This window comes from Onychomys torridus, chromosome 4 (genome assembly GCF_903995425.1).
Source record: "Onychomys torridus chromosome 4, mOncTor1.1, whole genome shotgun sequence".
NCBI lineage: Eukaryota > Metazoa > Chordata > Mammalia > Rodentia > Cricetidae > Onychomys > Onychomys torridus.
The window spans coordinates 18,767,043-18,780,909 of record NC_050446.1 but is presented as its reverse complement, the minus strand read 5'-3'; the positions used below and the strand labels follow the sequence as shown (position 1 = coordinate 18,780,909).

Below are 13,867 nucleotides of genomic sequence, written 5' to 3'. Positions count from 1 at the left end.
ATTTGTTTTCTTGATGATTGCCATTCTGAGTACAGTGAAATAAATGGTTTTAATTCACATTTCCTTAATGAGCAAGAGTGTTGAGCAATTTTTAAAAATATTATTGGACATTTGTAGTTCTTCTTTTAAGAACTGTTCAGTTTCTTAGCCCATGTGTAACAGAGTTGTTTGTTTTCTATTTAGTTTTTTTGTGTATTATGAATATTAGTACTCTACCAGATATATATCTGTAAAATATTTTCTTCTCTTTGACTTCTTAACATTGATGGTCTCCAGTTATCATCTCCTTTATGTGTTAGATCTTTCTCCTGAATTCTACATTTTCATGTTTGACTCTGTCTTCAGCATTCTCACTTGGAGAACTTACAAGTTGTATTTTCAAAAATTATTACAGCAACATCTACCTCTCCATATACAAACAAAGGGATGGGTTTCTAAATTTAATCGATGTGTTGATATGGCCACAGAGGCTGAAAAAAATCAGCAGTGTGTGTGTGTGTGTGTGTGTGTGTGTGTGTGTGTGTGTGAGAGAGAGAGAGAGAGAGAGAGAGAGAGAGAGAGAGAGAGAGAGAGCGCTTAAAAGGAAGAGTAAGTGAAGGATTCCAAGCTGACAGTTGTAATAGATTAACTGTTAAAGGAGGGGAGGCCTCTAAAAGGTAGTCACAGCAGGTAAGACATCAGGAGATACAGAAGACAGCCCCCACAGAAGGCTGACCTCCAAGATGCCTTTCTGTGTCCAGAGGGGAGCACTTCGGCAAGAGACTAGCACTAGATGCTTTCAAGTGACGCTTGAGATGAGTTGGTGGCTTGCCTGTTTGAAGCACCGACAAAAGGAAAAATGAACCAAGGGCTGGCATGTTCACAGGATCAGAGTGATCCACAAAGCCCAGGAGTGGCAGCGGTAGGAAGGTCAGATATGAATGCTGTCAGCCAGTGGGAACCACTATGGCTCCAAAGGTCTCCTTTCCACACCATGGAGCTTCTACATGTTATTCAGATATTGCTCCCCAACTCTTCTCCTTTATCACCTTAAAATTGTGTTCCTCAATGAAATACTTTCCTCTTGCTTTCAAATAGCACCCAGGTCCTTTTATTCATAGACAAAAACAGAAATGTTTTATTAACATCTCAATATTTGCTTCTTAGCTTCTGAAGACTGATCTGTGCTTACTGGCTCATCGCTGACCCCTGCCCAATCTCTCCTGACTGAGGCATTTCTCAGTATCCCCATGGCCTCATGATGAAGACGTTTCTAGGTTTTTACTCCCCTTGCTTTGTCTTGGACCCTTCCCTCCCCTGACTTTCCACCTAAGAATTTACTTTTCTATTTCCTGCCTTCAGGAGACTTTTTTGTTTCTGTTTCTCTCTGTGGGCTGCAACAGTTCTGTGAGCATCTTCGCTGACTCTCTTTATTTCCAACATGATAGGCTTTTCTCTCCCTCGTTTTAGTTATTATTTGAACTGATCTCAATTTGTGTCAGTCAGTGAATTAGTGTACATACAGTGAAATCTATTAAATATACATACATAGTTGGAAAATATTGAAATCAATTTCCTCTCTTTCTTTTTCAAATTCCCTTTAGATTCCCTGCCTGAACCTCACTTTACCTCCACTCCTACTAACTACTTTTCTTAAAATGGGACTTGTTCAATGATATACCTAAAGTAATTGAAATGTTGCTTTTTTGTGGTTCCATACAAGCCATAAGCCATCTCATCTACCTTCAAATTCTTCCATTTCTCCCTGTAGACATTTGTCAGATTCACCTTTTCGCTCCATTGACAGACCATGAACTTATCAGTGACTTAGCAAGATGTCGATAAACAGTTTTGACTTCCTGATTTTCAGTCCCTAATATAAAATTTACATTTCAGCTGATGAGCCAAGAACGTTTATATTTATTACAATATTAGAATAGTCTTTGTGTATCCTCATTTTTTGTTGAAAGCATTTCATAAAGAGTCACATGAAAGAATATATTTTCCATGTTTGCAGCTAAGAGTAGAAATGATTTATAGAAAATAATTACTAGTATTTGAAAACAACAGCGACAGGTGTCCCTCTACACATTGGCATGCACATATTTATTTATTGACTTGACTCCAGTAGAAAATGAATTAAAATGAAAGGTTTATGAAAACCATTCAAAATGATTTCCAAGTAACATAACATAGGATTTTAAGAGCAAAAATACCTAACTTAAAAATGAAATATAGCATTTACAATTCTGTTTGAAAGTAAAATATGGCATGTGATACTGTCTAGGGAAAAGGGGACCATTATAGAGTAAATTAGCTAAATTCAAGATATAAATGTGCCATGTAAAGTAGGCATGAAGCCTATTTTGGAACAAAAGAGACTTGAAGTCTTTTTAAATGTAGCCAAATGCAAAACAGGAACCACCTAGGAATTTAGTTCCTCTTGCAAAGTCAACTTTATCCCCCCGGACTTTAATACTTTTTGGCAGCTTCTTGGAATGAGGCAGAATCAACTTTAATAATTTTCTTTATACTGAAAAGTAATTTACTGTGCATGAAAAGTATGGGAAATCATAGCATGATGTAGAAAGATTTGATTAATCATGAATAGCATAAAATTGTAAATAAAACTAAACATTGTATTCCTTTCTTAGACACTAGGATATATGTTGCCTGGTTTGATTGCGTATTATATCTCTGTTTAAGAGTGATTATATATAAAAATGTGATTTTTTTCATATTAGTTTAACAAATAATCTGTTATTAAATAGATTTTACTAAAGCATAAAGTTTCATTTTGAAAATGTTTAACTTTTTCTGCAGTGAGATAGTATTTCCTGGGCTAAATTTACTACATAAGTACCCTACAGTTCTTTTTCTCGGCCATGTCACTCAACATGATAAGCATTTTGTAGCTGTAAAGCATGACCTCATCTGGGGCTATAATCCCAGCACTGGAATGTTATTCTTCTGTGCATTATGTTCTTAAAGGTTTGACCTAGTCAGCTCCCTATTTTTAGTAATCTTGGGCTTGCATTTGTAAGGTATTATTTAATTTTGACCTTATTAAATTGATTAATTAACAATAAAATCATCAACATGTAATTTTATTTGGCTTTCTGTAGTAAGGTATCCTTTCAGGTCTCTCTCTCTCTCTGTCTTTTAAACTTTATTTATTTTTATTTTATATGTATTGGTGTTTTGCCTGCATGGATGTGTGAGATCCCCTGGAGCTGGAGTTACAGACAGTTATGAGCTGTCATGGGGGTGCTGGGAATTGAACCATGGCCCTCTTGAAGAACAATCAGTTCTCTTAACCACTGAGCTATCTCTCCAGCCCTTCAGATCACTTGTACATGCAGAAAAAATTATATGAAATCTACATGCAGAATAGTTTTTCTTAAAAAAGATTAACCCACAAATTGTATTAGCACTCATTTTACTATCTTGCATGGAAACATCACAATTCAAAATAAGAAGGGACTCTTACTATTAAATAAGATAAAGCTGTTCTGCAAAACTAAGCTCCTACCTGTTCATATTATTCTTCATTCCATGTCTGTCTTTATGTACAGACATCTCTTGTTATACTCAAAATAGCTCAGGAAGAATAACTTACAATATAAAATTACTGGCATTGGTAAAACAATATCCAACAAAGATGGTGTTACATGCTTGAATTTGTTTCCTAGCCTGTCCATTGTTTGATCATATGCACAGAAAATATTCACTTTAAGCCATCATTTCCACAGCTATGAGAATTAGGCTTAAATATGTGAAACAGATTTCTCAGACAATGTGTTCTCTAAGGTCACAAAATGATATACAATTGTTGTGCATTTGGATTTGGATGAGTCAGTTTATTAAATTTATAACAAGCAGAAGAATAAATATCAAATAACAGAAAGCACCAGGAGTGACATCATTCAATCAATTGCTTACAACATGCCCCAGAAAAGAGTGAATTAAGCCATGAGAGGGAAAACCAAAGGTAATATCATCAAATTGTGGGCTTACAAGCATCCAACAGAAATTGACTGGGAAAGGCAGCTGGAGTTCCAGTTTGAGAGAGCCCTTGGTGGAGAAGTGTCTCGCAAGTGAGATTTTCAAGGTGAAAAGGACAAACTAACAAAACAAAAATAGCATCAGAAAGGGACCATCAGATTGGTTGCTTCTAGTATTATCTAGCAGAAACTGACTGGAAAAGCTAAGGCAGGCAGTTGAGAGGATTCCAAACAGACAGCACTCCCTAGCTTCTCCCTAGATGGGCTTCTGGCTTTCCTTTTCACTGTTGACATTTTTACATTACAGGATAAATGATAATAATGTTTGGAAAGAGTCTGCTTTCTAGCTGCCCTCAGGGGCATAGTGTTTATAACTTAGTTATTTGCTGTTTTCCTTTCATCTTGTTTTAAGAGCTTAAGCGCCCAGGGAGGGAGCTTTAGAGCAGAGAGCAACAAGGGCCTCTGTGCTGCTAGCCTGTTCTCACCAAGCTTGAATAGCCCATTATGATTTTCCAATATGTGTATTACACTGCTTATTCACTCTATTTGTAAATGGATTAGTATTAAGTAAAAGGTTTATTATATGCATTTCCATCCCTATTTGAATATGTTAAAAGGTGATGGGAATGACTCTCCTGGCTGTCCGAGTGCATCCATTGTAATCCAATAGCACCTGGCTTTTAACAATTGTGACATTTGTCCTCAGACAATTAAATGACATCATACATCTCTTTACCAGTTCATATTTTTTAATATATTGAAAGTATGACTTAAACGTCTTGACTTTATTATATAGATTTTTTTTCATGTGCTTTTAACCAGTTTCATGCTAATAAAACATCGGTGACATTTCCCATTAAATTTTCCCTCCCTGTACTATAGAATTTGTAAATATGAATGGCAATGTCCTCAGGATTCAGTTACTTGGAATTCTAGTCAAAACTCTTTCATTATGCTGTCAAATACCAGCACATAAATTTTATTCAGCTTTTTAAAAAATATCAACTACTAAAATAATTCAAAGTAACATGAATAAATTGAATGTATATATTTTATGTAGCTTAAGTTTTGAGGTTAATAATTTTTTATGAATTTACAAAAATAAGCAGGTTTTCTTTTGGTTTCATATAGGAAGCTCAAGAAATATCTTTTCTTGAGTTATTTTTCTAAGCATTAGTTTTCTATAGGCTGAGAGCTTGTGAGTACATCATTTCAAATTTATGAAGGATTATATTCATCTAAAAGTATGAATCCCTCTCCTATCATATAAATGCTGAATTTATGAATGAATGAGTAAAAAAATGAATTTCTACCCTCATTGTTCATATTCCCTTTATCAATATGTTTTGTCTCATAATGCTTTAGCTTCTCTTTCTGAATTACATATTCTTTTACATCAGTTTTTGAGATTATTAAAGTAAAATGCTTTGTAAGCGTAAAACCATACGTTAGCGTGACATCACATGCGACCCTTTAAAACTTAAATTAGAATAGTTACATTTAGATGTTTGGGTGAAGGTTAAAAGTTACAATTATTGGTGTATAGTTGCATAAATTAAATAATACTAGATTTAATTTTTAACTATCATAATTATTGGTTACTATATATACAATTCTAAATATAACAGGAAATGCAAGCAAACAAAACAAAACACTTTTTTTCTTGGGCCCACAAAGAAGTTGAGGAAAATTGTTCAAAATGATTATAAGGTTAAGAAAGTCCAGTAATAATATTCCACCCTGGTCTGTGTGCTCTGCTGCTGTGGTGTAGGGTTAATGGTGCAGGAATAATCAAAGAGGCACCAGGGGCCTAATGAAGGAGAAGCTGAAGAAAAAAATTAGGCAACAAGTTGGAGAAGAAAATTTCAGATAGGATGAGCATATATTATTGATTCTTCCAAAGCACTGAATGGAACTTACTTTAATAAAGCAACTCCCTCTTTCTATTTTCTCATAACTTCTAATTTGCATTTGGTCTGTATGTGTTTGCCAGTCCTTGAAACTTCATATAAATCAAATCCTGAAATATTTGTCCTTACTGTATTCCATTCTTGTGATTTCTACACCCGGTTAAAAATGCTTTATAATGAGATTCTATTAGTAACTGCAGAGATATTTGCAAATTAAGTTCTGTGGTTTATTTGGTTCTGTTATGCACACTATACTGTTAAGAGCTTCGCTGTCATTTGTGGTTTTATTTGGTGCCCTTTAATCTGTTTATTATTATAAATGATCGATTTAATTTCAGCTTCTTGTTCTGGACTGAATGGGGACAGATGCCCTGCATTGGGAAGGCTCACCTAGATGGTTCCGAGAAGGTCATGCTTGTAAGCATGGGAATAGCATGGCCCAATGGCATCTCCATTGACTATGAGGTCTGTTGGATTGCTTTTAAGATTCTAAAGTGTGTTCGTGTCCAGCTTGCAGTAGTTTAGTTTTAATACTCCCTTATTTACTTAATAAATAACCAAAACAGCTTGTACTGTTGCTTTCAAATCACTATGTAGGAAAATAAATTATACTGGTGTGATGCTCGCACAGACAAGATAGAAAGAATTGACCTTGACACTGGCGGGAATCGTGAGGTGGTGCTGTCTGGGAGCAGTGTGGATCTGTTTTCAGTTGCGGTCTTTGGGGCTTACATCTACTGGTCTGACAGGTAATTTTTTTTTTTTTTTGTAAGTATTTGAGTCTCAAAATGTTATTTCAGTGCCATTTCTTTGCCCTTGTAGGATTAGCCATCCCTTAGCAAGGTTACAGAATGAATTTCACAAAACCATGTAATTTTTTCAGAAGAGGTCAGCAAGGATCTCTGCTATTCCGCGGTCAAGCATTTCAGCTCCACACACTAGTTTATTTTCTTCCGTTTGAGCCATCTCCTATCTTCAGTTTTACCTGACTTGATTTTAATTAGTTCAAGACTGTTGATGCTGTGTGTTCCACTTCTTGGCAGAGCGCATGCTAATGGATCGGTCAGAAGGGGTCACAAGAACGACGCTACAGAAACAGTAACCATGAGAACCGGACTCGGAGTCAACCTAAAAGAGATCAAAATTTTTAACCGAGTAAGAGAGAAAGGTCAGCACAGTTCATGAAATACACAATTCATACATTTTGCATCATTTCTCTTTTGTTTTTAAAAATTCAGAATTAATTAATTTGTATTAAGTTCACAATCTTAAAATTCCCCTTTTGGTGATTTTTCTCTTACAAAAATCATAGAGAAGGCCAAGGAAATGAAGATACAATAATTTATATGCATATATATTCCTTTTTTATACATACGTATGGTCATGTAACATAGGATAAGTCTTGAGAATGGGTTTTTACTAATAAATATATATTTTTAAATCTTGTTAAATATATTTGACAAAAAGTACAAGCAACAACGAAAGTATTAAAGAAGCAACTGAATTTTTGTTATGGATTATCTTTTAGAACAAAAGTTGTTACGGTTCTGAAAAGAGTTGTTTTCAACATGTATTTCTGAATTATTGCTTCTTTCATAATGGTTTGGTCCACTTTAAAATTCTTTTTACTCAATTTTTGTATATGAAGGAACTTTATATAATAATTTTGAAGATGGGAATAATGAATTCGTAACACAGACTCAGCCTTGAATACTTGACCTTTTAAAATTTGAATCATTTATGCCTTATGTATAAGAGGTGTGGCACAATAAAGCCATCCATTTGCAATTTCCTGTGCCTCATGGACACTCTTAAGAGCATAACAAGATTTCTCAGTCTCTTCAGATTATATTCTGAGTTAATCAGTTACATGTGTCAAAGACTGTGAAATATACAATCTATCATTTTAAAACAATATATTCAACTACTTTTTAAAGGAAATTCTTTTTAGTTTGTTTTTGATGCTGAGGACTGAGCTTAGGATTTGGTACTTGCTAGTCAAAGGCATCACCACTAAGCTAAATATCTATCCTTAGGAAGTTAAATCTTAATGCTTTGTTTATATATATATATAAACTAGAATTTTTGATTTAAAAATCTATTATTGTTTTGAATTTAATTTTTATTGACCAATCTTTACAAATAAAATTATACTTAAAGTTCAACTGTAATGTTTACATTAGAGATAGGATCTACTTGTTCGAACATTAAAAAAAGTGTTATATGTTTGGGTGTTTTCTCTTTCTCAGGTACCAATGTCTGTGCCAAAGAAAATGGTGGTTGTAAGCAACTCTGTCTTTACCGAGGGAATTCCAGGAGAACCTGTGCCTGTGCCCATGGCTATTTGGCTGGGGATGGAGTAACTTGTCTGAGGCACGAGGGCTATTTGCTATATTCAGGAAGAACAATATTAAAAAGCATACATCTTTCTGATGAAACCAACTTAAATTCCCCAGTAAGGCCCTATGAGAACCCACATTATTTCAAGAATATCATAGCCCTGGCCTTTGACTACAATCAAAGAAAAGAAGGTACCAATCGGATCTTTTACAGTGATGCACACTTCGGAAATATACAGCTTATTAAAGATAACTGGGAAGATAGACAAGTAATTGTTGAAAGTAAGTACAACCTTTAAATTGTTTGTGTGTCACTTGAGTTTGGGGGGTGGGGAGCATTGGTATGTGCATGGAGCAGTTGCACTTCTCACAGTCATGCTCCAGGATGACTAGGATGCTGTCATCATCCATCAACCCCCAGAGTCAAAGCAGGAGGTAACCACACATACTCTCAACAGCAGCTTTAATCATATCTGCAGTGATCATCACATTTTTGGCATACGAGACTCGTGATACTGGTAATATGTCCTCACAAAATTATTTTAATTGATACCCTTCAAGTGTGGTGAAATGGCAGCATTAAAATATCTCTAATGATTTCCAGTTAATCATATTTTCTGACACATTATCTAACATCAATGTGTGGTTGTATGAGGGGATGCTGAAGAGGTGATTTGGGCTTGAAGATTCATTTCAGCGGGAAGAGGGCTTTTCTAGCAAACACAAGGCTCTAAGTTTTAACACAAACAAAAATCATGGAAAAGAAAGAAATGACTGTAACTATTTAAGCTTCATGTTTTGGTCAGTGTTAATTATCTACCTAATGTACAGACACCCCTTTCCTGTCATCCGAAATTCATAGATAACAACATCTTCACGCACTCTCTGCTGTGACTTTGTGATTTCTGTTTATTTTTGGCCACTTCTTTTCACTGTACTGAATCAGTCTTTGTATCCCTGTTTTTAAATTGCAATATTAAACCTACATTTATAATAAACTTGTGAAGTAATACAGGTTTAAACATGAAACGTGTGCCTCACCAATGTCAATACAATCTCATCCAGACCTGAAAACTACCATTTCCTGTAGATTTTTTTGTATCATCATCCTTAATTATAAAACAAGATTATTGATCAACGTGTTAGACACCTAGCTGACATTAGTGACATATTGCAAACATTTATTTCAGCCCACAAATCTATTTTATTCTTTGCAAACATATGCCCAGTTTCGCACCCAGTATACATTGATTTATTTATTTAAAATATTGATCAATGAATTATGTGTCTCATAAATATACTAAACATTACAGTTAATATTTGTTTATATAAATGTGCTCATTCATAAATATAAATATTTATATAAGATAGAAACCAGGAAGCAAATTTAACTAAACTGAAACCAAGGCACCAAGCCAGTCATTTGTACTTTATTTTTTATAGGTGGCTGAACACAAATGTCCTATCAATTAATCTTTACCCATTGATTATTTTTACCCAAAAGATTATTTTTTCAAAGCTTTTCCAAAAATACTATCATAATTTTTATTAGTTTATGGAAATCTAATAAGCAAAATTACTTCCTCATATTAATATTTATTTGCAAAACAATAAGATCTAGCCTCTACTATGTTCAGTTTTTTAATCAGTTCAGGTATTCAGTTTACAAGCACAAGGTCACAATTTTTATTGTGTAGGTTGCTATATTTATTAGTAACTTCATAGCAATTTGTATATTTGTGGCCCAAGACATTTTGGCTTCTCACCCTCTTTCTCTTTCTCTGTCTGTCTGTCTCTCTCTCTCTCTCTTGTGTGTAACAACTATGTAACTGTACTAATAATGAGATTAACACTCATTGACACTCATTGATTCTTTGGGTATGTCTGTATGAGGTTTACATTTATATTGCTTTTCCGTTTGTCATTTTCCATTCAGATAGACTTCATCACTGCAAGTGTTCACATTGAACCACAGCCTATTAATTAACTTATTCATCATGTACAATTTAGGCACCCTGGCGGTAAAAGATGAATGTCTGTTCAGAGGCCTTTAGAAGCCACAGTTTAATGAAGAAGTCTGCAAGCAAACAATCATTGTAATACAGTAGAACTACACAATACCTGGGGCGTTTAGAGAATAAACAATAGACCTGGTGAAGAATCACATGAAAGTTTTAAAAGGCGATGCTGTGCAGAACTGAGTAAAGGACATTGCCTGGGTAGATAGGAATCATCAGTTGAGTGGGCCAGGTGGCAAGAAAGAGAGGAGATGCATGACTCCATGCCTGTGCTTCTCACAGTGTGAACCCCTAGGGATCCCAAGTGTACTATCGAGAGCAGATGAAAACAAAACCATTTTCAAATACCTAAGTGTTCTAATATCTGTCTTTTTCTTAGAGCTCACCTTTGTTCTGAGGTTATAAAGGCACTGACTATAATTGTACCTTAGCTTCCACTTACACAGTGTGTCCCTTCTATATTGGAGGTCACTTTGCTTTTCACTGTAATTTATGTAGAGGAAAACAGCTAGCTTTACTTAAGCAAAAAAATTTAAGAAAAGGTAGCATTAGGTTTTGTTTGTTTGTTTATCAAATATTAATTCTTTAATACTGACCTCTTTGGTATTTTGTATGATGCAAGAGATAATATACACAAGGTATTTAGGTTGTCATTCTGAAGGAAGTCAGGCATTTGATTGCATCAGCTGGCTCTTTCCCTAAGAGGTACCACATACTCCCAAGGAGGAATAGTGTGGCAGTAATGGTGCACACCTGGGTGTGTGGCAGATATTTTTTAGGGAATATGTATGACACTGTCACTATAATATTTGCTGCAAATACTATTTTAAAATGAAGTGAAATGAGTTATTTTTAAAGGCACTTATTCATGACAATAACTTGACAGATTCCCAAATCTTTGGAGCCTTTTCTGGGGAGGCGAATGATTTCCAAGGTCTGTGAGTTCATGGCACAGACTAATGGAGTTCTCAACCTTGGAAGGAATGTGTAATCAGGGAAGCAATATGTAATCAGGGAAGCAATATTTGCAAATGAAAAGGATAAGTGATCCATTCAAAGCAAGTGATAGACCAATATATTTTAATGTAATGTGTTATGAAAAGTCCAACACCATGATTTCAGAGTCTATACTTCATTTACCCACAGCTATCCTTGTCCTGTGCTGCCTAGTAAGCAAGAATCCACAGTTACCTGAATATTTTATATTATCCCTTCCAAACCATGGAATACAGAATAGCTGCAATTAAAAGAAGATATCACGACAGATAAGAGAATTCAGCCATCTTGTAGGATGTTGGGAATCCAGCCATCTTGTAGGATGCCAGAGAGTTAGCAAATCTGTGAATTTATAAAAATTTCTTTTCATTACCATTAAACATAGCTATCTTCCTTAGCATGTCTTATTTATGCTATAATACATATTGATGTATTATTCTAGACAATGGCAATATTGATAAATATTCACAGCAAACTTTTATATTACATTTTAATCTAGTAACTAGCTCTAGACAATAACCATAGACCTAGAGCCTTTCTGGAGTCTTTAATGACAACGGATAGTTTAACAATAGTTATTTAACAAACATTGAAAACATTCTCTAGGTCTAAGAACTCAAAGAGATTTTGGTTTAAAGAAATTGAAAAGAAGTAATTTAGTAAGATTAAAATATAGATTTTATGGCACAAATGGATGAGAGATGTAAGGAGGATAGTAGGGTGATTCTGAGGATTTTGCAAAGGTAAGGGGCTTTAAAAATGAGTTTCATTAAGATACAGTATACATACCATAGTATTAATATATTTAAACTGTCTATCTTAATGATTATTAGTATATTGTATAATCAGTTTTCAAAGTTGTGATATGAATGTGTATTTACTTATGTGACTATGACACAATAATACTTTTTATTTTACCTTCTACATTGTAATTATTAGTTTGTTTATTTTGTTTGTGTGTATGTTGATGCATATTTCATGACGATCTTATAGAGGTCAGAGAACAAAGTAAGAGTTGGTTATCTCCTCTGCCATGTGATCCCTTGGAATAGAACTCAGGTTATGAGGCTTGGTAGTCACTAAGCCCACTATTATTTAGTTTTATCCATGTAATTAATCACCATTAATTACATGTACAATTGTGGCACCAGTGACAACTCTAAATCTGAGGCTTTTCATTACTCCAAGAGGAACTGTCTTTAGTAAAGCAAATCCTTTTTTTTCTATTTTCTTCTAACTAATAATTTACATTCTGTCTGTATATGTTTGCCAATCCTAGATACTTCACATAAATCAAATCCTAAAATATTTATCCTTAGTTTATATTTGTTTTTATATGGCATCATGTATCTAATGTGCATTCACACAGCAGCATATACTAGAAGTTTCTTCCTTTCATGGCTGAATATTGTCTAGTTGTATGCATTTATCACACTGTAGGTACCCCTTCATTTGTTCCTAGACACTTATATTGCACTATGGATAACCACAGAATCCAGTTCTGAAAGCTATCTTCAGGGTTCAGGTTGGCTAGAGGTAGCAAAAGGAACTTAGAGATCTGAAAGTTAACAAACTTTCTCACATTCGTTCTGTTCCAAACATGTCCCTTTATTCTACTTTTCTTGTCCTAATTTTCTATAATTTCTTTTTAGTTGCTGTTTTTTTTTTTTTCAAGACAAGGTTTCTCTGTGTAGTTTTGGTGCCTGCCCTGGATCTCACTCTGTAGACCAGGCTGGCCTTGAACTCACAGAGATCCACCTAGCTCTGCCTCCCAAGTGCTGGGATTAAAGGTGTGCACCACCACTGCCTGGCCTCTATAATTTCTTAGCTCTAATTCTCTGTTCTAATCCTCCTGCTTCTTTTCCTCTAGCCTAAAAATTCTCTTTTTACAGGAGGCTTGAAGCAATTAAAAAAAATTTACAAGTGTTACCTCAAATGTGTCAAAAGCACATTCCTAGGGTAAGCAATAAGGAGCCAAACCCTTTACCATGGCAACACAAGGTTTCATGGTTTCAAGACAAGAAGAAGAAGGCACAGTGCCAAGTGCAACAAACTTTGAGACAAAGCTCTTTATCAGCAGACTTGGCAAGTGAAAAACTGGCATGCTTTCTTTTCTTTTCTTTTTCTTTTTTTAATTAGTAAGAAAAATTCTGTTCATTTTATATACCAACAGATGCCCATCTCATCCCTCTTCTCGCCACCCAGCCTTCCCCCTCAACCCACCCCTATTCCTACCTTCTCCAAGTCAGAGACTCCCATGGAGAGTCAGCAGAGCCTAGTATATTCAGCTGAGGCAGGTTCAAGCTCCTCCCACTGAACCAAGGCTGTGTAAGACATCCCATCATCTTTTGGAGGTAGTGGGCTCCAAAAAGCCCACTTATGTTCTGGGAATGGATCTTGATCCTGCTGCCAGGGACCCATTAAACAGGTTAAGCTAAACAACTGTATTGCCTATGCAGAGGGCCTAGTCCAGTCCTATGGAGGCTCCACAGCTATTGGTCCACAGTTCATGGGTTCCCACTAGTTTGGTTTGGTTTTCTCTGTAGGTTTTCCCATCATGTTCTTGATGCCCCTTGCTATTACAATCCCTCTTCCCTCTCTTCGACTGGCCTCCTGGAGCT

At 35.2% G+C, this 13,867-nt stretch overlaps 1 protein-coding gene across 7 annotated transcripts in view; it reads left to right on the top strand.

Moving 5' to 3' along the window:
- The window catches only part of Lrp1b (LDL receptor related protein 1B), a 1,919,409-nt gene that overhangs the window by 1,402,844 nt on the left and 502,698 nt on the right, over window positions 1-13,867 (top strand). For all 7 annotated transcript variants that reach the window (XM_036183000.1, XM_036183003.1, XM_036182999.1 and 4 more), the window contains 4 exons: window positions 6,232-6,358; window positions 6,491-6,642; window positions 6,937-7,061; window positions 8,143-8,514. In XM_036183000.1, the coding sequence (XP_036038893.1) occupies window positions 6,232-6,358; window positions 6,491-6,642; window positions 6,937-7,061; window positions 8,143-8,514 (776 nt within the window). The remainder of the gene's footprint in view (window positions 1-6,231; window positions 6,359-6,490; window positions 6,643-6,936; window positions 7,062-8,142; window positions 8,515-13,867) is intronic.